Source organism: Asterias amurensis, chromosome 1, assembly GCF_032118995.1.
Source record: "Asterias amurensis chromosome 1, ASM3211899v1".
Lineage (NCBI taxonomy): Eukaryota > Metazoa > Echinodermata > Asteroidea > Forcipulatida > Asteriidae > Asterias > Asterias amurensis.
Window position 1 is genome coordinate 17388898 of NC_092648.1, and position 27458 is coordinate 17416355.

Sequence of the window (27458 nt, forward strand, 5' to 3'; positions counted from 1 at the left end):
GAACCCACATTTCCCTGGATTCTGTGTGTGGGTAAAACCATTTTTTACTGATGTATATTGGCTTTTATGTAACACAACCTTTTATGTAACACAGCCTTTTATGTAACACAGCCTTTTGCCACGTTTCACTGCTTTCAGTATTTGTACTCTTTCAGCATTTTGTATTTTTTTGTTTTATTCATTCTTTTTATTTATTCTGATTTTTATTTTGTTGTTGGCCTTTAACTAACTTTCTTATTTGCATGAATTATGCAGTTATAACAAGAATTATCTTTACATTGAATTTCATGAAGATATAACATTATTTTATGGTTTAAATTTTAATTAATGTGAAAGTGATCTCCAATATCTTCAAAGAAATGGTGTGCCATGATTCTATTTTACCAATTTTATCGCACATTTTAACACTCTAACACCATAATCACTTTTCCTTTCTTTGTTTTCTAAGTCTTTCTATTCTAGTTTCATCGGCTAATGTTGTTTTCTTTTTATAGTTCAACGCAATCTGCCATTTTGTAACAGAACACCTTTCTTTTAATAATCACAAGTTACGCTTCACACTTCTTGTAACTTCTTGATGCTAATGATTTTGTACTTCACAGATTTCATTGTTTCAACAACTTAACAAAAACAATTTCATCTCACCCTCATTTATCGTTCTTTGCCATTGTTACTTCCCCACCTTGTTGCTGATTGAATTGTGTCTGTTTCACAATTACATGATTCAATATAAAGTCTGGTAATTCAAAACATATCGTCTTTGTAGAATTTGTTGATATATTTGTGCTGGTCAGTTTGGTTCTGGTTTCAAATTATAGTACTGTTGCAAATCTCGAAAACTCTAATGAATACTGTATTCACACCATACAGTTGTATATAAGAATTAGAGGGCGCACTGGCCTATTTAGCGACCCGGCATGCGCGCAGGCGGCCATTTTCTAAGTTGAACAAACAGGCATTGCTTAGCGTGTGTTTGTGCGGCCATTTTGTAAGTAAAAAAAAAACAAACAGCAACGCATAGCATTCAATAAACACAAACTCCAATGTGCGTTTCTTATTCAATGCGCGTACAGAATGGCGCGTGCGTGTCTCCCTGCGGTCCCGTCGCCTTTGTGCAAGAAGCATCACCATGTGCCCTGTAGTTCTTATATATAACTTTATGATCAACACCGATCACTTCACATCATCTGAACATTCAGTCACGCACATTAATAATGTCTAAGGTCTAATACTGGGAAAGTGCCCAAATGTAAACTCAAAGACTTATGACAACATTTGATACAATTTTTGTAAATGCATCCTTGCTTTATCAAAATCAAGCAGTCTAAACAAGTGAAAGTTTTGGGCCAATTATTTTATCAATTTGGTTGATGTTTTCGTCAAACAGCAAGTAAGTATTACAATGGGGTTGTGCATTGCAATGGATCACCAACCATGATACAAGTTTCAACATTTCACATTTTTGTTTTAAAACAAAATAAAAACATGCTCACTGCAGAAGAAGATCCTCGAGTATTCGATTCTGAAATAAGGCTTCCATTCGAGAGAGATTTTTAAATCAATTCCTCAATGCATTTCATTTCACAAGAATTGGCGTTTAGTTCCCATTCGTGTTCTTCTGAAGTAACTTAGAGCTAATTGATCAAAGTATAACATTTTTATACTGATCTTTTCATGGTTCAACTCCCTTTACTTATCATAAAACAGTGATTCAAATTTGTCAAGAGAGAACTTGACTGAAATCAGTTTTCATTCTTGCGCTTCTTTTTTGTTTTCCAGTCTTAGGGAAAAGAAGGACTTCAAAAAGATACCCCCTTGGGATGAGAGTTGAGGGACAGTTGATGGAAACTAGTTACTGTTCACACAACTCTCCCGTTTGCAAAATAACCACTTCTTTTGATTCACCGGTTTGTCATTTTATCCCCCTGCCCACTTTCTCCCCAATCTCATTGCATTTCCTCCCCAATGTAGCCTCCACTCCAGCTGTGAAGACGTTCTCCACAGACAGCGAAAGGAGTGTTGACAGCAGCATCAGTAAAGGAATGAACGACACGCTGGACGAGGTGGAAGAAGAAAGCGACAGCGATGACGATGAGGAGAATATGAGTAAAGAGGAGGCACAGCGCCATCAGATGGAGAAACGGGAGAAGGTAGGTTAAAGACACTGGACACTATTAATAATTGTCAAAGACCAGTCTTCTCACTTGGGGTATCTCAACATATGCATAAAATAACACACCTGTGAAAATTTGAGCTCCATTGGTCATCGGAGTTGCCAGATAACTATGAAAGAAAAGAAAACACTTGTCACACGAAGTTGTGTGCTTTCAGATGCTTCAGATGCTTGATTTCGAGAACTCAAATTCTAAACTTGAGGTCTCGAAATCAAATTCGTGTTTTTTGTTGAAAACTATGTAACTTCAGAGGAGCCATTTCTCACAATGTTTTATACTATCAACCTCTCCCCATTACTCATTACCAAGTGAGGGTTTATGCTAATAATTATTTAGAGTAATTACCAATTGTGTCCACTGCGTTTAATGCTACTACTAATGATAATAATAATAATAATAATAATAATGGAAACTTTTATAGATCCGCGGTATCTGCCGCAAATGCCCTCATGGCCCTGCTCTACAAAAAACAATCAACAAGCAATGAAAGTATTATCACATCATTAGAAAATACACTTAACAAAATGCTACTTTATAATGATGAGTTTTTGAACTGTTCTTGAATATGCCAAGGGAGTTTGAAAGTTTCACAGTTTGAGTTGACTTAAGACTGGTAACCCTAGCTTTATCCGCAAGGATAAAATAAAGACAGGTACTTGCTTTTCAGAAAGACAGACTTGCTTTTCAGAACCAGTGATTGCATTGGGCATTGCATCCAATGATTTCATTGTATTTTGATTGGTCCGAGGTGAAGCTTGGCAGCTTCCCTTTCGGTCATTTGCATATTAATGTAGGTGAAAGGTCATTATGGACGGGGACTGACCTTAACTTGAGGCCACTCTCCAGTATAATTCATGAGCCTCGGAGTGTGACTTCAGTTGTTCAGGATAGGTTGACTCTAGCTGAATCTCAAACCATGTTATCGATTTGCTTTTTAAATGATTTGGGTTTTGAATAAAGACAAATTGGCTGGAACGGGACTTGAACCAATGACCTCCGGATTAACGTACCAACTGAGCTATCCAGCCCTATGTTGGCATTGTCCCTCTAAGTCAATTGGTCTCTATTGGTCGGTGTGCATTTTGTCTTGAAAATATGCTTGGTTGACAATTTTGTATTTTATTGTTCCACTGATAGGGTACAGCAGGGCAGGAAGCTGAAGCCGGCCGTGAGATGTCCGCTCTCGTCAACTACATTCAGCCTGTCCACTTCCACACATTCGAGGCATCAGAAAGTAAGATGTTGATAAATTCACAATTTAGGTTAAATGGTAATGACAATAGATACCTGTCTTTATAGTTAGCGTGTCCAGGCCCAGCGGTCTGGTGCATCACACTCAAGCAGGCCTGTATGCTTCATTTTTGGAAGGGCAAGGGCACCAACGCATTTTCTTCTTTGTAAAGGGCACCCTTTGAGGAAATTGTAGAATCTCCTTGAGCATTTCCAGGCCACCAAGGCAATGACCGGGGGCATGAAGGCAATCGCCTTCGTTGCCTCCAAGAAGTATCATGGCTGCTCAAGTTCTGATGGCTGAATCATCAGGATGCGGGTTCCATTCCCAGTCATGACGCTTGATGTCTTTAAGGAAAGCACAAGGATTAATCGCTTCTCTTATAATTATATAAATAGGAACCTGGGAGGGCTGAGACAGTATTGTGTTGTACATCCTCTCAGCACTACTTTAAGCACCTTGGCATTGTATGCTCCGCAGGGAGTTGAGAAAGTTGAAGGACTGCACTCCTTAAACTTTCACAACTCCGCTCCTTCAACTTTCTCAACTCCCTGGGAGCATCTTGAGTAATCTAAGTATGCCCGATGATCCAGTGATAATAATGTTGTAAAGTGCCTTTGAAATGATATGACGCTACATAAGAATCAGGTATTAGGCTTTATTTAGTATTTATGATCATTAAAAAACGCAACCTCTTCACTCAACAGGATGTACTTTGTTGCATAAGATAAACTCAACTGGTTCTTATCTTGGCTGTTTTCCTGTTTTTTTAAGTGAATATTTAAATGGTACTTGGCAACCTTTATAAGTGCTGAATGTGAATTTACTTTTCTCCTCAAGATGAGCCGAGTATACTGTTTGAAAAGTCGTGACCAAACCGGCTCTTTCATAGTCAACACTCCCTCAAAAGAGATTTATTACATGGTCGTACACGCAAGTTTACTATTATTATAGCTTATTCTGAATTTTCTGTTTTTTTTCTTTTCTAGAGAGGAATCGGAGTTATGAGATCTCATCCTTTGTTGAGACGTCAGCGATGAATAGAGTCAAGGAAAATCCCATCCAGTTCACAAAGTATCCTTTAATGTGGGTTTCAACCCAAAGCAAGTAGCCTGTATTTTTTGTCCTTTCGGGACTCAGATAGAATCAAGTATACATTGCTTATCCTAAAACCTGGTTCATACTTTCCCGCGAATGTGAATGAGATTTGAATTTTGACGTCACAAATTCTCAAACGAAAATAATTGGCAACAGCTGAACTGTGTTCAGCTCCTCAAAACATTCCTGGCAAAAACAGCCATGTGTACATGGACCATGCAGCTTGCCCGTACTAAATAGAAAGTGCAGTTAACAAAACAAAAGGTTACTGTTCTTCTAAGCTTAATTTTTTTCCAACAAATGTTCCTTGATTGTTACACTTCAGCTACAACAAACGACAACTTTCCCGAATCTATCCAAGAGGAGCAAGGGTCGACTCTGGCAACTATATGCCACAGGTAAAAGGGAAAAACAATAGTGTCCAACTTCAAGCTTCTTCAGCACACAAAAACCCTGAACAAAAACGTTATTGGTTACCAGAATAAGGACATTGTATGCACTACCCGCCCAAATATGCATTCTTCAAGTGCTACTGAAGTAGCATCACCACCGGCAGTCAAGCACTCTCCAGAATACAAACAAAGTATACTGTTGAAATGTTGAGACCACACTGGCTCTTTTCTGAGCCAACACTCCCACAAAAAAGATTTACTACATATTTGTATTAAATCTTTTTTTTTCACACCCATGCAAAGCTTCAAACACCACTTACATAAATTTTAATTACTTTGTCTACTTTGGTATTGACATTTGATATAGATTTTCTGGAATGTCGGATGTCAGATGGTTGCGTTAAACTACCAGACCCTTGGTAAGTATTATTAGCAGAAATATTTAATCCAAAGAGCCTTTGAGCTTGCTTATGTCTCTCAATCTCTTCAACTCATTTGCGTAATTATCCAGAGGGGAGGGGAATGGGCCAGAGGGGGGGGGGGGGGGGGGAGGCAGGGGGGACTGGATCAGCCTCCCCCAATCAAAACCCTTGCACCAATCTTGCACGCAAAGCATAAGATGGAGAAAATGAACAAAATAATTATTTGATACTAAGCCCCCCCCCCCAAACAACAAAAAGGAGATGTCACTGCCCTCCCCCTTTCATGTCTAGTCACAGCACTGGTGAAACTTATCAATCAAAGGGAAATGTAGGACCAAATATGAATAAATGTGTCCTCTCTGGAAAGGGGAATGCTTTTACTTAAGTGTTCTATATTTTGTTATGATCATAAGGTCATTAAATGAAAAATGCATATAAGTTTGAAGAAATAAAATGTTCAAAATTAACAAATGAATGTTTGACTCAGAAAATTATTTTTCTTTTTGCCAAACAATTACTTTCAAGACCACTTTGATCAATACTCCCCACTAACAAGGAGCTTAACAATATGCAAAAGGAGTTTATCAAACCCTTACAAATTACACTAATGACCTTAAATTTCTGAGCAGAGGAAATAATAGTCAGCATGATTCTCTTGTGTTTCAGATCTTCCAATGCAGCTGAATATGGGTTATTTTGAGATAAACGGTCGCACTGGGTACATTCTTAAGCCAGAATTCATGAGACGTAAAGATCGCCTCTTTGATCCGTTTGCCGAGTCTACAATGGATGGTGTAGTGGCAGCCACGGTAGAAGTCAGAGTGAGTATACTGATGGTGGATGTAACAGGCAGAAACAGTTGGACTTGAATCATCGGAATTCTTTCAAATAAATGTATTAGAGGGTTTGGGTACTTTTTGTACCACAACACAAACGTCCACAGATTTACATGAAACTTCTACGGTTTAAAGATAATGATGGTAGAAAGCTTCCCTTCAAATAGTACTTGCTGAGGAGGTGCTGTAGTTTTTTAGAAATTAGTAAAACAGTTTCACCTCTCAGTGAGACAAAAATTATTTTAACATGTACAGCTGATTTATGCGACTCTCCTGAAAACATTGCTCTGTGATTTTCACTTTTTTTTCTTCTCAAAAACTTGACGACTATATTACATACATCTACATTCACAGTGAGTAGGGACCAAAACCATGATCCACAAAAGGTATCAAAGCCCTTTAAACAGGCTTAAAATATATATTCTGGTCTCACTTGACATGCTGGCACGAGAAACAGCTATTGTTGAGTTAGTGTGTTCGTTGAGTCTAGAAGATACGCAAAGATTGATCCAGGTCTTCAGGATTGTTGAAGCCAATTGATCGCCATGTTGACATGCAGCAACAGCCTTAGCAGTCAGTTTGGACCCAGCCGAATTGACTACATTACTTCTACTTGATAGGGACCAATTTCATTAAGCTGTTAAGCAGAAAATACTGCTTGACAAATTTCTTTGCAAAGCAAAAATTGAGTCGGGCACCAGCCACAACAATGCAAACTTAATGTAATTTGGGCTGGTAACCTGATTCTGCTAAGCAACACTATTCTGTGCTTAGCAAGTTTTTGGTAATGAAATCAGAAATGATGCCTTACGTTGTATCCTTTCCCCTATCAGGTCATAAGTGGTCAATTCTTAAGTGATCGAAGGGTCAACACATACGTAGAAGTGGACATGTTTGGCCTCCCTGCTGACACGGTGCGGAGGCGCTACAAGACCAAGTCATCCAGTTCTAACTCCATCAATCCCGTCTTCGATGGTGATCACTTTGTCTTCAGAAAGGTACCTCACAGTTTTCACCTCATCAGTTGTACACGAATTCATTCTGAAGGGCGAAGGTGATTTCATCTGGATCTGGATACATATCCTCAACTCTCTCTTAAGAGCCAAACGAGAAGAGAGAAGACAATGAAGAAATTTCAGTTTTAGATGTGGGAGGAAAACCCCAGAGAATTAGTCCAGGGAAAACCCACACAGTCAACTCTTCGATATGTTTTTAAATGTTTGTATGGCATTGCTCCACCTTATCTGTCTGATATGTTTCATCTTCACCAAACCCACCGTCAAGATAAAACTCAGCTTAACACTCATGAATCTAGATTAACTTATGGCAAACACGCCTTCTCACACTCTGCTGCTGAACTTCTTGTGTTGTTACTTTTAAGAAAAAAATTAAAACTTATCTCTTCCTAAATAGTAGATTAATGATTTGTTTCTTGCTAGTTTTAATTTATCTTTTTCTTTGTTATGTGCTTTGATCATGTTTTTGAAAAGCGCAATATAAATACCTTTTATTATTATTATTATTATTATTAAGGCACACAAAGTACTCTTTCCCAGTAACAGAAGGACGTTCCGATAAAATGGCTCCTGAGTAAAAAATATGAAAGTCTTATAGCCAGAGACATGTTTTCTCATTCCCATGCAGAATTAAACTTAAATAACCTGTGAATGGCAGAGAACTGGTAAAACTTTCACTCTCATATCTCTTGAAAAACAATTGTGTAACTTTTTATCTTGTGTCACTCCTTCCATGTAGGTTATTATGCCCGAGTTGGCCATGCTTCGTATTGCAGTGTTTGAAGACAATGGAAAGATGGTTGGACACAGAATACTACCTGTGGAATCCCTCAGACCAGGTCAGATAGCTGCAGAATCTTGCTTATAGTGCAGGCATAATACTCTTAACATCAGAAATTTACGTTGACACCATGCAGTCTCCTTTACAATGGATAAAGTGTACTGTCCGAAACGATTAGCCCATCAATACTGAAAAGAGATTTATCTACATTGTGTCACCACAAATTTCTTATGTTATTGTATTTCCACCATGCATACGTTTGAGTCTTTTTATTGATATTTTCCGATTTTGTTTGCCATTGAAAACAAGTTTTTGTTTTTGTTTTTGTTTTTAAATTCTCCCAAGACCCAAGCATCATGGCTGTTAGTGTTCTTTTTAAAGACAGTGGACACTATTGGTAATTTTCAAAGACCAGTCTTCTCAACAGTGTATCTCAACATACATAAAATAACAAACCTGTGAAAATTTGAGCTCAATTGGTCGACGCAGTTGCGAGATAATAATGAAAGAAAAAACACCCTTGTCACACGAAGTTCTAAATCTGAGACCTCAAATTCTAAATCTGAGGTCTTGAAATCAAATTTGTGGAAAATTACTTCTTTCTCAAAAACTACGTCACTTCAGAGTGAGCCGTTTCTCACAATGATTTATACTACCAACCTCTCCCCATTACTCGTTACCAAGTGAGGTTTTATGCTGATAATTATTTTGAGTAATTATCAATAGTGTCCACTGTCTTTAAGAAAGTATAGATATAGCACTCTACGATGCAGCATATGTCCAGCTTTCCATATTGTGTAATATTTCATCCATGACCTTTTGTATTTTCTGGAGTAGACAAATGTTACCAGGATATGCAGTTCACTCCAAGATCCACCCCGATGAAGCTCACAAAATGCCATGATTGACTTAGGCCAAATAAACAAATAAATCTTTAGCATCCTGCCGTTTTTAAAAAAAAAAGGAAGGAGGAGGGCCCTTTTTGTATCTACTATTTTTTAAATGGCCGCCCGTCACATTTTTAAGGACAACCGGCTGGTTTTTTTTTTTCAAAAGAGACTTGTGTCTGTGTGAGATCATTAAAATAAAATAGAGACGGCCTCTAAAAAGGAAGACAGCAGGGACGCTAAACATGTTTTTGGGGGGAGAGCCTTATCAGGTGCAAAAGTATTTCCCCATGACTATCTTGTCTGTTGATACTCTCCCCTTAGGGTACCGCCACATCTTCCTGTGCAACGAGTCCAACCAGCCCCTGATGCTCCCCACACTCTTCCTCAACATTAGGGTAAAAGACTATGTTCCGGAAGGGATGATCGACTTTGCCGATGCTCTGGTCAATCCCATCGCCCATCAGAGCAAGGTGGAGAAGAGAGCCGCTCAGCTCAAGGCTCTGGAGGAAGAGGAGGTTAAGGTCAAAGAACAAGAGAAGCCACAGGTATGGGGTGCAAAGGTTAATTATCCTGGGGTGGATTTCTTATCTCGAGTTAGGATGAGTAACTCGTCCTAATTTAAGATTAGCCATAAGTTTTTAATAGCCCCTAGTCCTAAGTTAGGGCTAGTCCTAACTCTTAGTAAAATCGACCCCTGGGGTAAAAGGGTTTTGATACCTTTTGTAGATCAAGTTTTTGGCCGTGACATGAATCCTTACCCACTGTGAACGAAGATGTATGTGATATAATTTACCTGTAGAAGTTTCAGCTTCATTAGTCATCAGGTTTTGGAGGGGGAAAACAGTGTGAAAATCGAGGGGACTTCTTGTTATGATCTTCACTGCAGCGGAGTGAGTTCTTATTGGTCTTGACTAGCCTCCTCCAGTCATCGTCAGGCTTTACTTCTAAAAAAACCTTCTTAACATTTTAATTCCTAAGGACCAAGAGAATGGGGAGGAAGAGGAGACTCCGGAGGTTGCCGAGGCCGTTGTAGAGCGTAAACCCTCGGATGCTCCTGCCTCATCCACCCCAGCCGCCCCTAGCACAACCACCGGGGCCTACCGTAAGAACACCATCACTGAACAGAATGGCGTGAAAACCAGCTCTAAACTTCAGAATAGCATGGCTGTACTTACTCCTGCCTCCTCGCTGGGCGGTAAGTCACAAGTTTTGCTTTCTAGTTTTGTAGTTTTTGAAAAACTTTCTTGTGGAAATTAATTCTATATTAACTTATCGTTTAATATTTTTCATCAGGGAGTTGTATCATTTGAAAAAATTCCCTTATTTTTTTTAAATGAAAAAGAATTAAGACAACTTGATGAACAACTACCGGTATTCTGCCTTACAGTATCAAGGATTCCGGGTTCGAATGTGGACAATAATGATATATTATCTCAGGAAATATTTATTGTATGATAACTTGTTACTTTTTAGTTCATGACTCATCATTAATTCACTTAAGAGGATTGTGCAATGTAAAATCATCTCAAAAGAGCGGTTACATTAATCATTTATCATTCCAAAATTATTTTTTCATGGTCCAGTCATTATTAATGACATTTTATATTGTTTTTGACATGAATATTTATGATTTGTTTCACTTGTTTTTATTTGCCATTTAAAGGAATCATATGCAAAGGTATTGAGCCAAAGATACATTCGTCACCTGATAAAATTGTCATCTGAATATTCATGGTACTTAAATGAATTTTACACCTGGAGGTCGACTCTGTAATTCTAGTTCATATTATATCAAAGGATCAGAAATGTTTGTAACGATTGAAGTGTCACCCTAGCTCAAGTGAGCTTCCTAAGTATGAGAGAGAGTTAGTATGAAAAATGCTGAAGGAGAACATTGAATCTTTTTGGTCTGGATATTTCCCTTACCATATTCAAAAGCTGGGTCATGGAATCAGTTTACAAGGAATAATGATGTTAGTCTCTCCCATACTTAAGATGGCTCACTAAGAATAGATTCTCATACAGCAAGCAGACTCGAGTTTTCAACCCACATATAATGCACTCAGTCATTTATTGCGTTTCATTCATTCATTTTTTTCTCCTGCATAATTTTTCTCCCTTGCCGCCTCCTGTAAGCAGACAGCATGGCCATGCCCAGATCCAGATCTCTGGGCACCGCCCAGTTTCAGATGGAATCCATGAGCTCCCCTCTCAATCAGAACAGTCGCAGCATTAGTGCACCCAATTTGGGTCAATCAGGTACTGATGGGTGCATGAAGCCGCCCCTAGTCTCCCACATCCCTTCTACCCTTCTTCCCCAGCACTCCCCTTCCCCCGACCCTCTTCCTCAATAAACAGTGTACTCAGTAGGTTACTGAGGACAGCAACTCTTTATCATTTCTAATACTTCTTGATTTTACTTGATTGTTGTAACTTGGTTTGTGGATCTGTATGGCTCAGTGTATTTAAACATATTCACTCGTAGTGGCAGCATGCATCTTAGTTGACATGCTACTTGCTTTTTGCTCAAAACTCCTGGCTTGATAAAACTCCTGGCTTGATGAAGTATTTTTTCCCTAAATCTGTACATTTTTCATTTCTGAAAACTGAACAAAAAACGATTTCAGTGGTAGCTAACTTGTTTACAGAACCCAAATTTCATCTGAATCTTTCTATTTGGTGTTTCTAGACACTAACATTCTGTAAGCTTTGCTTTTTTTTTTTTTTTAACAGGTAAGAAAAACGAGCTCTTAATAGTGGACCCGTTCTCTTTGGACTGTTTGGAGTCGATGTCCTATGTTGGTTAAGCCATGAGTTTTGAGCACATTGCATTTGCATGAGTTGGGAATGATCTAGCATAGTAGATAAACAGCATGTTAGTAAAGGTTTGTTCCTAGAATGACCTCAAAGACGATTGATTCAAAGATTGATCAACTCCCGCCAAACTGTTCAAATTGTTGTAGTTTTGAGAATTGTTCCACTGCATGCTGCTACAGACAAATTGTTGTGCAATCCTTAGTTATCACTATGTTGCCATGGTATTGGTAGGCTTTGTCTCCACATTGTATTTGTATATAATGGCCTTTTCGCAGCGTTTCTGGAAACACTCATTTTTAGTCTGTCTTGGAAAATTAACATCACTATCACCGAATTTAAACCCAAAACACATTAACAGCAGGTGAAGTAGAGACCTGACTAACGTAGCAGTTGGCATGTGCCAGTAATTTGATTCATCAAGTTTATTGGAAATACAAGGAAGTCGTACATTTAGAAGGTGGAAATGCTATGGGCTTTGCTGCTTGTGGGCTCATTTCTCATGACTATCTTATTGAATGTAGATCAGAATGCAAGAACTGGGCAAACCGGCTTCTGCTTTGTGAGCAAGCCAGCTTCTGCCTCGTATACACCGCTAGTCTATTCCCATTATATAACAACACTGGAGCATGACAAGTCCACTTTCTAGTAACACCTATTCCAACTCTCTGTTTACTTGGTTATAAGTTAAACCATGCAAGGACATCCTCTTAGCGAAGTCAGACTTGAAACCATACCCTACATCTAATCTGTGTCCATCTCCATTTTCAGCTAATGGTAGTCACTAAATCTTGTGCTTTCCTTTGCAGATCTGGATGCTCTTTATTTTCTCTTATAAATCCTCAAGCCTATTTAATATTGTGTTAGATTGTGTCAAGGTTCAGGACATCTGAAGTCTAATAGCTCTAGTGATTAATTCTAACAAGCGTAGTGCACAAGTAGATTATGACTCACATTTCATATACAGCACACTGAACTTCTATTCCCTGAAGTAGCTTCGGTGTCTGAATATTTGCATGGTTATCACTAAGCAATATTTTTGTTGCGTTACATCTTATTCCTTACCATTTCATCAAAGTGTGTGTGCTAATTAAACCTTTCAAGAATTGTAGATGTTCTTTACATGTGCAGTCACCCAAATTTGAATGTGAGAAAATTGCATTGTGTTGCACAAAATTATTTCTTGCGCTCAAGTAAAACTTTAAAAGTAAAATTTGGCATCCGAAATTCTCTGAGAAAAAAGTAATTGTGATATGGCTGAAGTCCAGCCCCTCGTTGAACCTCTGTTATTAAATGAGTCTCTTATTGAAAAAAATTTGAACCAACTTATTAGATAATAGCAGCCCAGTCTTTTTACAGTATCATTGATAACTATGTAGACTCACTGAGTGTATTTTTCTCTTCGTTAAACTGTGGCTTTTGATCACGATATTGACATGGAGTGAAGTTTGCATGACTGTGTTGTATACAATGTGCAATCTGTATATCAATTACTGACTAATAGATGTTAAATTTGCATCGGGGATAAAGAACGTCAATTTTGGTTTAACCCTTACACTGATGGGGGTAAGCACTGTTTACTCAGCACTTTCCTGAGTTCTGTGAAAAAATCACAGTCACATTACCCGGGTGGGATTGGAACCCACGACCTTTGTGATTCTAGTGCAGTGTCTTACCATCAAGACCACCGAGAAGAAGGTGAAGATGAGTAAGATTCCAACAGGTGAATAATGGATGACTTGGGTGGGATTCAAACCCCAGACTTTTGCAATTCTAGTGCAGTGTCTTACCATCAAGACCACCGAGATTGCCCGGTAGCTAGAGCCAGTTCAAATCCTGTAATTTTTGTCACAGAATTCAGGAAAGTGCTGAGTAAACAGTGTTAACACACTCGGTATAAGGGTAAAACCAAAATGTATTACTGACTAATCGTGTTTTTTTCTTTTTGATATAACTGCTGTCACTCTTTAATAGTTTTTTTCTTGTGTCTACAAATTTCATCTTCATGCACAGCACATGTCTATATTTATCTTGGAAATTCTCATTCCACAGATTTAAATTTTAACATAATAATATTGTTCAGGAAGTGTTCAAACTGCTAACCCCACTGTAAGTGGAATAAATTCTGGACTCGTGAACTTTTAAAATGTATAATGGCTGTTTTTTTGGCATAGTGGGACTATCATGGTTTGTGGTGATTTTGAATCATGGCAAAAACAAAAGCCTTTCTAACCCATCTTAAATTAATCTTTTGATTTGCCGCATTTGGTTGCTTTATCTGAAGTTTCAGTAAATATTAAGTCTTACTTGCGCTTTGATGAAACTCTGATTTCTGCTCTTGGAAACGGACAAGACATTTGATAAAACAATCATTTTAAAGAGATGCACACAACTTTTTGAAAGCACTTGTGCACCAGGAACTAATTTCTTCAAAAAAGTGCTCTCCAGAAAGATTATGGTAAACTAAGCATAAAGTCATAACCAATACTCTACAGTTGTTTAATATTTCAATTTGTGGTGTAATCTTACAGAGGAGATACAAGCTGCTACCCTAGATGATATTAAACAACACAAGGTAGGTTTAATAACTTTACAGTGATTCAATTAACCTCCAAACTAATTGTTTTCTGATAGTAGCAATCAAAGAAAATCACTAATAAAATGTCAAATTTTGTTTGGAAATAAGCCAACTATAGGAGTTAAATTCAAATACCGTCCGGTACAATGACTTGCTGAGTTACAAGTAACTGCTTAAACTTGAATTCCTCAGACTAAAGAGAGAGTTGCTAAGTCACCTGATTCGGGCAAGCATTTGCATAGTTACGCAAAGGACAGCAAACACAACACACAATTCTGAATAAATGTGCATGGCACAACGAGGAACCAGGGTTTGCTCATCTTGAAGTTGCAATACAAAAGCTTGCCCTTAACCATTTTGACATAATATAGGAACTGCCCCTTTAGTCTGAGGAACTCAAATTTAAACAATAACTTTCAACTTCAGTTGTCAAACCCACGTTATTTTAAGATAGCAGGGGAGAGACATGAGTTTAGTTTTGCAACTAGATCGTGGTTTTGCTTGTTGGTAATTGGAATTATCATCCTCAATGAGTTCAAGAGGTGGAAGGCAAGGCAAGATACCACTATGCCAACCTTCATTTGAAGTTCATTGGAAGTTGTACATGTAGATGGTGGAAATACTATGTGCTTTGTTTCAACGAAAATGTCAAGAAAGATTTTCTGTTGGTTACACAATTTCTCTATAAACAGTTATCCGGAGAAAGCTGCAATATTACAGTTTCTTTTTTGATTTGATTCCAATTGTTTAGAAATACAAGAAAGTCGTTCAGCGTTTGAACAGTGAGCTAGAAAAATTGATCAAGAAGGAGGAGAAGAAACAGAGCAAACTCAAGAGATCCCACGTGAAGGAAATCAGCAAACTACGTAAATCCCACCAAAAGGCTTATAAGTCACTCGCTAAGAAGCAGACTGATCAGATCAAGAAAGCAGCCAAGAAAGGCCTGTAAGTAATCAAATAATGAAGTCTGTTATTTATGGGAGTCAAAAATTTGACTCCCATAAATGGCCGACCGTGTTAGTCGATTTTGAGTCATGTTTGTGCGGATCATCGTATTCTACTTTTACAACATCTTTCTAACCATATGCATTTTATAACAAATGGTTACAAATGCTTTTCAAAGACCAACTCGACCAATCCAAGGCAACTTGTTCCTTTAAGAGATGGGTATTTGACAAAGTCAAAGGAATGATTTGAAAATGGTCCAGAGATACTTTTAACTGGCATGATTGTCTTCCCATTTTCATCTGATTTCCTAGTTGTTTTGAAAATTTTTAACAAGTAGCCAACAAAGTCATATAAAAGCTGTTATCTTCAAGCAAAATATAATCCTCAATTCTGATTGGACGATCCATGGCAACAGCAGTGTTAAATTAAACCAGGGTCTATATTAAACCCTGCATATTATTCTGTTTTAAGCTGCACATCAAGTTTGCCTGAAGATAAATTTGTTTTGTCATGTGCGCTAGTGAATATGGAGAAAACAATTGGCGTGTCTGTGTTCCATGAAAAGGTATTTTTTTATGCTCCTCTGTTAATAGCCTCAGCTGCAGCTTCAGTTGGAAACAGCCATGTTTTGATGAGCCTAACACAATTTGTTGACTTTTTGTTTCTACAGTAACCTAGAAGAATTAAGACAGCAATTCAATGAAGTCTTGGATGGTTTCACACAAGATAAAGAAAATGAGGTATGATTAGGAATCCATCATCATGCTTACAACTCATCTTGCCTTCTCCTTCTTAAGTAGTTTTCTAGCAACAAAAGTACAATAAGTAAAATTCCTGTGTAAACTCAATCCCTGTTAGCTTAGAACACTTGAAATAGGCTGTATTCAGGTGAGGTTTTGCAGTAGCACCATGGGTAAATCCCTTTTGAGTGTCGTCAGTATGCTCTCATCATCTTCAGGAGGATTCTGGGCCATGGGCTCTGCTTAAGTTCTGCTGTGGAGATAGCTGGTAGTTGGGCTTGGCTCATAGAGTTATTATATAAGAACTAGAGGGCGCACTGGTGATGCTACTTGCACAAACCCGACGGGACCGCAAGGTGACAAGCGCGCCATTCTATACACGCGTTGAATGTGAAATACACATTTGAGTATTTTTTTATTGAACGCTCATGCGATGCTGTTTGTTCAACTTACAAGATGGCCGCACAAACACATGCTGTGAGATGGCTGGTTTGTCAACTTAGAAAATGGCCACCTGCGCGCATGCCAGGGCGCGTATAGAGGCCAGTGTGCCCTCTAGTTCTTATATTTAACTCTATGGCTTGGCTCAATGGTGTGCAAAAGCAGGAATAGGAACAGGATAAGCTGGGCTTAGCTCGGTTAAGCCTGTAGGCCGAAGTTGGAACTGAAGACAATCAACGCGTACAGATTGAACTGTTGAGTTATCAACCACTGGCGCATGGTGCTACTGCAAAACCTCACCTGATTGTACTCCCACCATGCAAAGTTCCAAATCCTACTTGGTCTGTTTTCAATCATTTCCATAATCTTCATTGGCAATGTTTTACCCTCTTTCTGAAGAGAGTAAACCAGTTTGATTCTTCTAGGTATAAGACTATCATATATAATCATTTTATACTTATTTTTCATCCTTGTATTCCTAATTTTCCCCCTTCTAGAGTGCCTCTTTTGTTGAGTTGATATTGTGTCATCACATGCTTTTTTTACATTGTCTTTTTGTGTTATTTTTGTAAGTGCATTGCTCTTGTAATGATTTCCTTGTCTTATGTCTGTTTTTGATTGTCTTTTGAATGTGTCTTATTGTGTAAAGCCTGAATAAATTAAATAAATAAATAAACAAATACAAGCAATTGTTTCTGGCCATTAACCACTCTTTACATTTATTCTATTGGTCATTTTGGTCGGTGAGCAGTTTGCAACAGCTGAAACTAATTTTTAAATGATTAATTAGCGGTGTGAGGAAACCTTGAAACAAAAGGTGCCGGCAATAAAATTACCTCCCTAGCTACTGGTGTCTTATCCGAATCTTATCTTTTGACCCTCCTCAAGATCGTGAAGAAGGAAGCTGCCCAAGAGAATGCATTGATTGAGCTCTACAGGAAACATTACACCAATGAGAAAGACTTGAAGAAAGAGCACGCTGAGATTCTGTATGAACTACAGATGGAATTAATGGTCGCCGTTCACGAGAAACAACTGACCAAGCTGGATGGACAACACAAGAAGTAGGTTGAAGCCATCGGAGACATTTGGCTGTGGTGTTTCTGGTCACCAGATTGTGGATTCCATTGCTTGTCACTTATGTCCTTAATACACTTGACCGTTATTGCTTCGTACTTGTTGATGAATGCGCCAGAAGCAGGTTGAAGCCATTGGAGACCAAGCTCTTTCATATTACCACAACATATTGGCAGGTCATGGCTGAGTGGACTCATGCTCAGGGCCCAGTTTCATGGCCCTTGCAGGGCAAGCGCTGAATTTCTGCGCTATCCTGGGGCAAGTTTCATAGAGCTGCTTAAGCAAAAAAAATGCTTAATAGCTCACTTATTTTACACATGTTACTGGCCAAAATTTCATGCCATATACATTGCTTGTGACTGGTATTTAGGCTGTTGTTTACTTAGCATAACAATTGAGTGGAGTCTTGGCCGGTAATCTGATTTTACTAAGCAAGGATTTGTTTGCTTAAGCGAAATTTTGTGCTTAAGCAGCTCTATGAAATTGGGCCCTGGAGTACGCACATGCATAAGCCAAAATTCCCTGCTAACCTGTAAAAAACGCTTGACATCAACGCAGAATTTCCTGCTTCCGCATTTCTAATACTTTGCTTTTGGTGTTTCTGGTTTGCAGAGTGTGGGTTAAAGTCCTGGGGTCGATTTCACAAAGAGTTAGGACTAGTCCTAATTTAGGACTAGTCCTAATTTAGGACTAGTCCTAAGAGATATGAAAAACTTACAGCTAGTCCTAAGTTAGGACTAGTAACTCGTCCTAACTCAAGATAAGACTAGTCCTAACTCTTTGTGAAATCCACACCAGGTCACTTGTGTCCTAAAGCAAGACACTTGCCCATTATTGCTTGGCCCTATGGACGGACCAAGAGCACTTATTGTTAAAAGAAGGGGTTGACCCAATGTTTCTTGCAGTGGCTGCCGAGTACGATTCAGCACCTTGTAAACCCTCAAATCAGTTGGGAAAACATCACCAATACTTCAATCAAATTACATTTTTTCATTTTTTTTTAATGGCATAAAATCCTTGGATCAAGAAGATGATACTTAGGTATTAACATGACTTGAGATTTGTGATCTTTTTCTCATTTACTGTTTTGCTTCTTTTATTTTATTTTTAAACCACAAATTTTGGCCCATTGGCCAAATTGCTTGTGACTGTACAAAGATTAATGAAATTTAAAGTTTTAATATAAACACCAATACCAACCAAAACAAAGAGCTATTTATTTGATTGTTTGCAGGGAAGAGGTTGAATTAAGAAAGAGGCTTGATGAGAAGAATGTAGAGGACTTGAAGCAGATGAGTAAAAGACGAGGAGATAAACAGGAACTCCACAGGTTAGTACAGTTTGGAGAAATCCTGTTGTCCTTAACTTTGCCGGCATGGTATTCTTCCTACTTAATCTGATTTCCGATTTGTTTGCCCTTGGGAAAAATCATTAAAAAAATTGTCATTAAATAGCCTGAAAGATATCTTAAACCATACCCCATATCAACAAGTAGGTCAGCCCCTAAAGAATTTCCTACTTTTTTCCAAGGACCAAATTATCATGTGTTTTTAAAATCGGTATTATGACTTGCTGATTCTTAACTTTATATTTATGTTTACCTTAATTACCCTTAATGTACCCTTTACTGTTGGTTCAGCCCCCCCCATGAAAGAAATTTCCTAAAAGAAAAGGCTGCCCTATTGAAATAAAACTTATCAATATAAACCACAAGGGAAACTGACTGGGTAAATTTGTAAATGATTTTTGGGGTTGAACAAAGAATTGACTAAAGAATCCCCTTAAGGTGATCCCCTAGCTGCCGCTTCCCAGGTTGTATCGTAATTTGGGTGTGATCCCTGGCTACACGGCAGTTAACGGTTATATGGCTTCTGACTGGCACCCCCGAACAAAGATATTGACAAAATAGGGACACCGCCAATATAGGGCTAGATAGCTCAGTTGGTAGAGCGCCGGCACGTTAATCCGGAGGTCGGTCGTTGGTTCGAATCCCACTTTAGTCAATTCTTTGTTCAACCCCAAAAAAAGAAATAAAACTTAATAACATAGGGTCAAACCAAATTGCAAACTTAAACTAGGCCTAGTGATCAAATAATTATACACAAAACTCGCAAAGACCATTTAGACTGTGAATTTCGACACTGAACAGCAGCCAATTTAAAATTGTCTGATATGTGTTGATTATTTAAGGTTGCGTAGAGAAGCTCAACAGAAATACATTCAGCAAGCAGTAGCATCTAGACAAACAGTGAGTACAGTTTTTTTCTTATGAATTTTCTCCTTAAGACAACCAGCGCATATTGATAAAAACATTGAGTCTTTAACCACCGGCTCTTTTCAGAACCAACACTACTCAAAAGATATATTCACATGGTGTTACCTCAAATCTCTCTTAGTTATACTTCCACCATGCAAAGTTTCAAATCCTACTAATGATTACTCTAAAGAAAGAGTAATTTGCTGCAACTTTTGAAACAATAAGATTCCATGTTTTCTCGTTTTCTCAGTTGCATGAGATTCAAGAGAAGAAAAGAGAGGAGCTGGAGAATCAAATGAAGGATCTACAGGAAGAGCTTGCAGCGGAGGAAGACTCTGTAAGAGAAATAAATGTTTTTTTTCTCAAGATTTTGTAAATTGTGCATCTTTGACAATGTAATTCCTTTTATCAAGTGTCCCTGAATTAGAATGCATTTTGTTAACTGAACCAACGGGAGACTTTGTAACGCTTGGTGGCAGCAGACTCACCAGATAATGTACAATGTTTGCGTGCATACATTACCAAGAACAATGGGTTTAGAAAACAATACTCACAGACAAATCACTCGAGTGGGATTCAAATGAATGATCTTTGCATTGCTAGATCAGATGTCTAACCAGTAGACCACCGAGCCAGCCTGATGGCTGGAGGCATTTCGAGTCGAGGGTTTGAGAAACTGAGTGACGTTTAAACCTACATGTATACTGTGATGCAAAAACATTTCTGAGCCAGTGGTGACAATTCTTGTTGTTTCTGTCCAAATTGCTTGTTAGAAATGTAAAGTCATCATGTAATGTTTATTTTCCTTTGCAGCACGTAGCAGCGCTGGAGTCGGAGTATGATTCAAAGTGTAAGCAGCTCATGAGGGATCTAAAGGCCAATCAATCCTCATCCGAAACACCTGTCATCATTGCCCATAGTAACGGTACCCCAGCCCATCAGGAGAGCCCAGAGTCTGCCAACCAGAACACCAATGGTAACCTTGAGATTCAGGTGGTCATTGAGCAAAATCCCAAGGAGAGGTCAGAAGAGACCGGCGAGGTCAACCACCGAAGTCCAGTTGCTCAGACATCATCATCATCATCACAGGGAACCAGTAATGAACCTGGTAATGGTTCACCAAAGTCAGCCGGTTCACATCCTCCATCACCGACACGATCAACGGAGGAATCGCCAAGAAAAGACGCTGTCGTCCCATCACCTGAGGGTTCACCACAGAAATCCCAAGTTACGAGCTCTCCGCAGCACTCCCCGGTCATCACACCAGAAGCATCTCAAACGAGAAGGTACCCAAAGAAGGCTCCGATCCAGACGCCCCCTAGGAAGGTAGCTGGTAATGTGACGGAGGCATCAAGTAATGTCAGTGGGTCACCAGTGAAGAGTCATCATTCACCCGAAAACTCACTTGACTCAGTTCATGTCAATGGCACATCCAGCCCAGGAAGAACTACATCCCCCACCACTATCATCAGTGATTCTCCATTCAAGAGTCAGGACTCCAAACGACCCAGCGTAATTGACTATGAGGCAGGGTTCATCACCAGGTTATGAGGTGAAGCACTCTGAAGGTCGAAGGTCGCAGGGAATCACCGAGATGTGTTTTTGTTAATAGTCGGGTTGTAACATACACTGTGATTGTATTCAGTTTTTAAAAACACGTGCAGATATTTTACACTGGTGCTTAATGTTTGGCAAATTGTGCACGCTCCACATGAATCAAACAACATTTTTTAATTAGATTTTATTGTCATTTTTATCTGTGAGTTCTATTAATGTAACTGCAACAATGGCAAAACACATGTACCAGTTGCTTTTAAAATGTTTTAAACCACCTCAGATGTATAATTATTTAATTTGGTCTTTTGAAATGTTTTTTTAACTCTTTAAACTCTCTAAATTAATGCAGTGCTAATCCCTAAATGAATTAACAATTTATCAGATATCAAAGAATTAATACCAGCTGTTTATGTTTTGGCTCTCCTCTCCTGAACTTTTGGCCAAATATCTGTAAACGATCCAGCTGTCCGTAGAGAAACTTGTCAGCGAAAGAAAATTGGATACAAAATTAGCCATGTCCAGATGTTTCCATTATTGATGTCCGGATTAACTGTGTAAGGTTCCTATCACCAAACCATGATCAAACACCATTCAGATCAATTCAAAGTTACTTCCATAGATCAAATATACAGCTTTCTAGTTTTTAAGATATCAATCATTGACATTTATGAACCATGTTATTGGTGAGATACCCTCTTTTCCATCCGACCTGTCTGCCCACTGATTTTGTTTCCTTGGATAGGTTTATGTACCATTCATGCACATCACTTACATCCGAGTCTCACTGCAGCGATAACGAAAACGATAACGATCACGGCGTACAAGAGAACGCTTTCTATTGGTTGAATTGCTGAACGCAGAATACGCACACGCTCATTCAACCGATGGAATGCGTTCTCTTTGCGTTGTTATCGTTATCGTGCTCTTTTATCGCTGCAGTGGGACCAGGCCTTTACTTGTTACAGTGTTAAGATTTGTACCACTGTTTTCTTAATGTGAACACAAACTATCTGATACTGTGCACCGTGTTGAAAAACAGAAAATCTTTGGTTTTCTTGTTTTGCTTGTTTGCATTCCATTGCTTAATTGATCAACTGATTGTATTTTAGCGTCTATATTATATCCTGAATTACGTTCAGAATGCAGTTAGGAATAGCCTTACAGCATTACTACTTGAAGTTACGCTTCAGTGTCTCAGTTTACAAACAAACATCTGGGTTTCTTCAAGTTGTTTGTCTTAAATCACTTCAAAGCAGCTCAGAATTAACGAATTCAAACATTCTTGCTTTTTTCATTTGCATTTAGGGGAGCGGACTTGCACAACAAAATTAAGAAATATTTAATGTGTGTGTATATATTGTTTGAAACTAAAAATTTGTACATATTTATGTAAAAAAAATACTAAAAGTGTATATTCAGTACTTTTAAGAAAATAATATTGGCAAAGTATATTGGGACGGGGTGGGGGAGGATTATCGGTAGTGGGAATCAGGAAATTCTTCTTCCATCTTAACTTAAGGAATGTAATTGTTTCTTTTTGTCATCCTCATTACCTTAACAGTTAAACATAGTTGGAGAATACCTTGATGTTCTTTTCAACAACAAACATAGACCCCCTTTTCAGTGTACTCAGTACTTCAGTAGGTCTGTTAGGGTTAAGAAATCACCAAAAGTGGCTGAGCATTTGTCATAAAAGAGTGGCCTTGTATATTTGCACTGGTTTGTTACAAGACACAGAGTTGTTTAAAAGTGACTTTGTTTCTGTTTTTGTTTGAACCATTTTGAGGTAAGTCAGTGGCACAATCATTTGGCCATGCAGTGGAAAAAGGTCAATACAGTGACATACAATTTCTTTTAACATTTTGGATCTTCTTTTTGTGAGATACAGCATTCTTCTCATATTGGAACATAATCTCAGGTGCAAGAAAAAGATGTGTAGTTTTTTTTTAAAATGTCCACATACAAAACTCACCAAAGGACAACTGTTGTATAATTCATGACCATATGGTTTTTTATTGTAGAGGAAAACAAAAACAGAACTCTTTATTTTCAAAAGTTCAAAACATGAACCAGGACACATTGTAAGAGCAAAGTCATGTTAATGATTTTCAGACCGTAGTTTGGTTTCTTTTCTAAGTGCAATAAACGGTGGTACAGAATATTAGCAAAGGCTTGATTTTGGGAGCTTGGTTATGGTGAGAGAAGAGAATTACTGTGTTTTATTAAAGTTGGTTTTGCTGCATGAGGTTGAAATATTTAGTATGATGTACTGGTCTTAAAGTAAATGGCTAAATTGCGGGCAAATATATACAACTTATGGAAAGTTTTATGATTTTAAATTAAATTTCCTTGACATTGCAATGGTTAGAATTCACAGCTTTGATTTGGTACATATTCAAAGTGAGTGTGTTTTAAATAAAAATTACCCTAAAATTATACGCTCAGAGGTTCTTCTGTTATTGACTTCTTCCTTTAAGAAGCCAGGTCCTCTGCCTCAAAACATTCGTAATCTTTCTTTATTTCTTTTTTGCTCACAGTTAACACATAAAAGGAAAGTATTGTATATGTTTTTCTAACTGGCTGAATAAATAACCATTAACAACAGGACAATTATGTGGAAGAACGTTTGGAATCACTCAATGAGTAAAAGCAAAAACCAACACCTACTGTGAGCTCTGATGTGATAGGAATGCCTCATGAATGGTTGACTTAGTTGCACAGCTCTGAATCTATCAAAATCTAGCAACTTTCCTGCTTTGGGATATTGATGAATTTGATGAAGTATAAAGGAGGGTAGTGCTGCTGTACATTGTTTTGAAATTGAACATACTGAGATAAACACAACCTTTGCCCTGATTTTAATGCTCATTTTTGGAAAATAGTAATCTACCTGGTTTTTATAAACAAAAGTATTTTTACAAAACAAAATTAAGTGACATTGTGAGAAGACAGTAAAATCAACTATCCAATCCTGTTTAGTCCGGTGCTTACATTTTTATGAGTTAGCAACATGGACTTGTAATGCCTTTATCAAATTATAAGACGGGATGCCATACACAAAGCAAATCAGGGCATGAATAAATTTATATATATTTTTGATATGATATTATATAGGGGATAGTAGGGATTGTATAGTAGCCGAAACTTATTACATGGAACAAAAGTATCTTACTGTTTTAATATTTTATTTTAAGATGTGCACTGCCTGTGATAGTATTAACAAACCATACTTGTACATAGCATTAACATCAGTGCCCAATGTCAAAGAGCTACTTTAACAAGCACAAACACATTTTTGCTTACCAGATGAAGGTTACCAGCCGGAAACCATGTCACATGTACCATCTTTGACTGGTATCCTGCTTAGATTTGCTCAGCGGACAAATTAATGTTAAGCAAAATGTTCTGTTTAAGCAGCTCCATGAAATTGGGCTGAAATGCATTATCAGATAGCAGTATTTTTCAGCATCATTGTTTTTATTTTTAAGGTTATGTTTTTGCATTATTTTCTGAACTTGTTTATAAAGTTTTTAAAATTGTTGTTTTTGACTCGTACTTCGTAAACATTATTCTATTCGTGGGGGGAGTTTGGAGTTTGAAATGGTATTGCTGTTTCATATTATATGTTTCATATTAGAGTGTTGAGTTCGAAGCATTTAGTACCTTATTATTTCAGTTTATGTTGTATGCTCTGTTTTATTGAAAGTACTACTAATTGATCTGTAAATGAAAAAGCCACAATCCACCCCACCGTTCATTTAATTGTATACAATTGTATACAACAATATACTGTAAAAAAGCCTTATATGGCGTCAATTTATTGTACTTTTAATGGTGAGTTATGTTTTGATGAGTAAGGCACTTGCGAAAAACGTTGACCTTAAGGGGTCAAATATCACTTGATTTTACACATTTCTTGAACTCACTCTTCACAGCTAACAAAGCAACTATTGCCAAAATCCACAATTTGTTTGCACTTTTGTTGAAGATTCCATATCCGAGTGCCACTTTTTCATTATGAAATAAAATAGTATATTAGTTTACTCAAATGAGATTTTGCATTAGTGGCATATTGGGTAAGAAGTTGAATATGGCAATTTTCCCGCTTTTTTTTAAGGGTCACGGTTTGACCTTTCATGGTGTGTCATTTTGTTTTCACATTTATCTTGTTAATACCCCCCTCTATTGTTTTCACCCATTTATAGTAACAACTACAAGACGAGCACAGTTATCTAGTCGTGTCCATTGAACTCTAAGATAAGCTATTTATAGTGATTTCTTTTCACTTATAAATAGTTCACTATAATGCAAATAACGTTTGTACTGCTTAACAAATGAACAAAACGAATGTGGATAATCTTTTACCAACATTTACTAGAACGTTCCATCTTTTCAAAGACTAGGAAGAGAGCACATGTATTACTTGTTTTTCTGGGTTAAAATGATTAACTATTTACAGGGGCCTTCAGCAACCTAATGTGTACATTACTTGTTAATCGATTGTGTGATGTCAATGCATAACCCCTTAAATTATCTGCCACCCATTTAAAACTGATTGTGTGAAATGTATTGAGTTTGATGAAGTGAGTGATATTTTTCCCTCATGTTTATTACGTGTCTGACATAACACCAATTGTGTTTTTATCCACCCAAATGTATAATTGATTTTGTTCAAATTTGTATAGACTGCACCCTGTTGGTTGTGTATTACGATATAAGTACAATTTTAGTGATGCGCACGTAACAATTGCAATTTGAAACTGTTCTTAAATTGCAAATTTTAAATGGCGACATGAAACAGCCGTATATCAAGACATTTGGTAACGTTGAGATTTCAAAACTGCGTTCATGTCATCATGGGTCAGGCACAGTGCTGTTTGTTACATACAAAAGGTTCGTGTTCATTATTTTTCTAAACAGCTAATAGCTTGGTCTCCCTGGTTTTGGATTTATCTGTTTTGAACCCCACTTTGTTTCAGGAAAACCACACTTTTTAAACCAATAACCGATCTTTCAAGGACGTCCTCAATATTCAAACCTCCCTTTATCCCGTATCAAAACGGCACTGTCATCCATTATCAAAACAAAAAAACTCCGAGAAACGGCACTTTCATCTATTACCCCCCCCCCCCCCCCAACAAAAAATAAATAAATAAATAAAATACTCCGAGCTCCAGAGCTGGAGTCAAATCCCTTTTTTAAACACCAGTCTCCATCCAGATCAGTCTTATATTGAAATTGGTCAGGTCACCTGGGACCCGTCGATTTTGCTACCGGGCGTTCTTAGAGTGTCTCCCAATCGATTTGCACCCCGTTTCTTTGACGTTCATTTTCCAGATACTATTAATTTTGTGATGTCCCTTGTTTGCTTAGCTGATTTTTCAAAGGGAAAAACGACATTAATTTTTTCCTTGTGTAAAAATGTGTGGAAGTACCAATCACTTGAAGAAATACCCGCCTCAAACTTTACCACTGTTATTGTGTTGTATCTCGTAGACCACGTTCAAAGCAAAATGACAGTCGTGGACATGCTTATCCCCGATAAAGTGAACGCAAGCATTTTAAGTGTCTTACGTTAGTTTTTAGGTGTTTCTCTTTTGAAAATGGATATTTAAATTACAAAAGCAATGATTTACCGTAACCTATCCCTTTATAACATCAATTCTGATATCAATGAACACGTCTGCCCATTTCTCACACCTCCCAAAAAAGAAATCAAACGATCAAACAAACATACAAACAAACAAACAAACAAACACACACCAAACGTGGTTTCCTTGTTCACTGCTGGTTCATGAAGTCAATATTTTCTGACAGTCTATTGTATAAAACTACTTCGTTTACGTTGGTGATACTCTGTTCCCTTTTGTTCTGTATTGTGTATTCCCATTAAAAATTGTCTAAACTACTATAGGTTACTTTTGTTGTTAACACTCTTACAGGCCCAATTTGTCTTCTTGTTTGAGGGGTTGGGTTGGAAACCCCCATCCCCTCTTCCGAATTGAAAAATGCAGGAATGACACTAAATTAATGACTGATGGTTCTGAGGTTGTTTCCAGCTTGTGGGAATCCATCCGATGCCTGACGCTTGTTTTCCTGTGCAACTTTGTTTATAATCTCGTTGGATACAACAATTACAAAATTTAACGTTTTTAATTACAGAGCTTTTAATTATTTCCTTTTCGTATAACTAAAGTTTTAACTGA

The 27458-nt window shown here is 37.8% G+C and overlaps 1 protein-coding gene across 9 annotated transcripts in view; it reads left to right on the forward strand.

Moving 5' to 3' along the window:
• The window catches only part of LOC139948012 (1-phosphatidylinositol 4,5-bisphosphate phosphodiesterase beta-1-like), a 110675-nt gene extending 84292 nt beyond the window's left edge, over nucleotides 1-26383 (forward strand). For 8 of the 9 annotated variants that reach the window (XM_071946044.1, XM_071945970.1, XM_071945999.1 and 5 more), the window contains 19 exons: nucleotides 1972-2150; nucleotides 3312-3408; nucleotides 4395-4479; nucleotides 4829-4901; nucleotides 5263-5314; nucleotides 5984-6138; nucleotides 6987-7151; nucleotides 7909-8008; nucleotides 9162-9385; nucleotides 9819-10035; nucleotides 10980-11099; nucleotides 14186-14229; nucleotides 14984-15177; nucleotides 15851-15920; nucleotides 17250-17425; nucleotides 18673-18768; nucleotides 19629-19686; nucleotides 19946-20032; nucleotides 20509-26383. In XM_071946044.1, coding sequence (XP_071802145.1) covers nucleotides 1972-2150; nucleotides 3312-3408; nucleotides 4395-4479; nucleotides 4829-4901; nucleotides 5263-5314; nucleotides 5984-6138; nucleotides 6987-7151; nucleotides 7909-8008; nucleotides 9162-9385; nucleotides 9819-10035; nucleotides 10980-11099; nucleotides 14186-14229; nucleotides 14984-15177; nucleotides 15851-15920; nucleotides 17250-17425; nucleotides 18673-18768; nucleotides 19629-19686; nucleotides 19946-20032; nucleotides 20509-21246 — 2930 coding nt within the window. In that variant the 3' untranslated portion in view covers nucleotides 21247-26383. The remainder of the gene's footprint in view (nucleotides 1-1971; nucleotides 2151-3311; nucleotides 3409-4394; nucleotides 4480-4828; nucleotides 4902-5262; nucleotides 5315-5983; nucleotides 6139-6986; nucleotides 7152-7908; nucleotides 8009-9161; nucleotides 9386-9818; nucleotides 10036-10979; nucleotides 11100-14185; nucleotides 14230-14983; nucleotides 15178-15850; nucleotides 15921-17249; nucleotides 17426-18672; nucleotides 18769-19628; nucleotides 19687-19945; nucleotides 20033-20508) is intronic. The other variant, XM_071946008.1, reaches the window with a different exon arrangement.
• Nucleotides 26384-27458: the final 1075 nt, after the last annotated feature.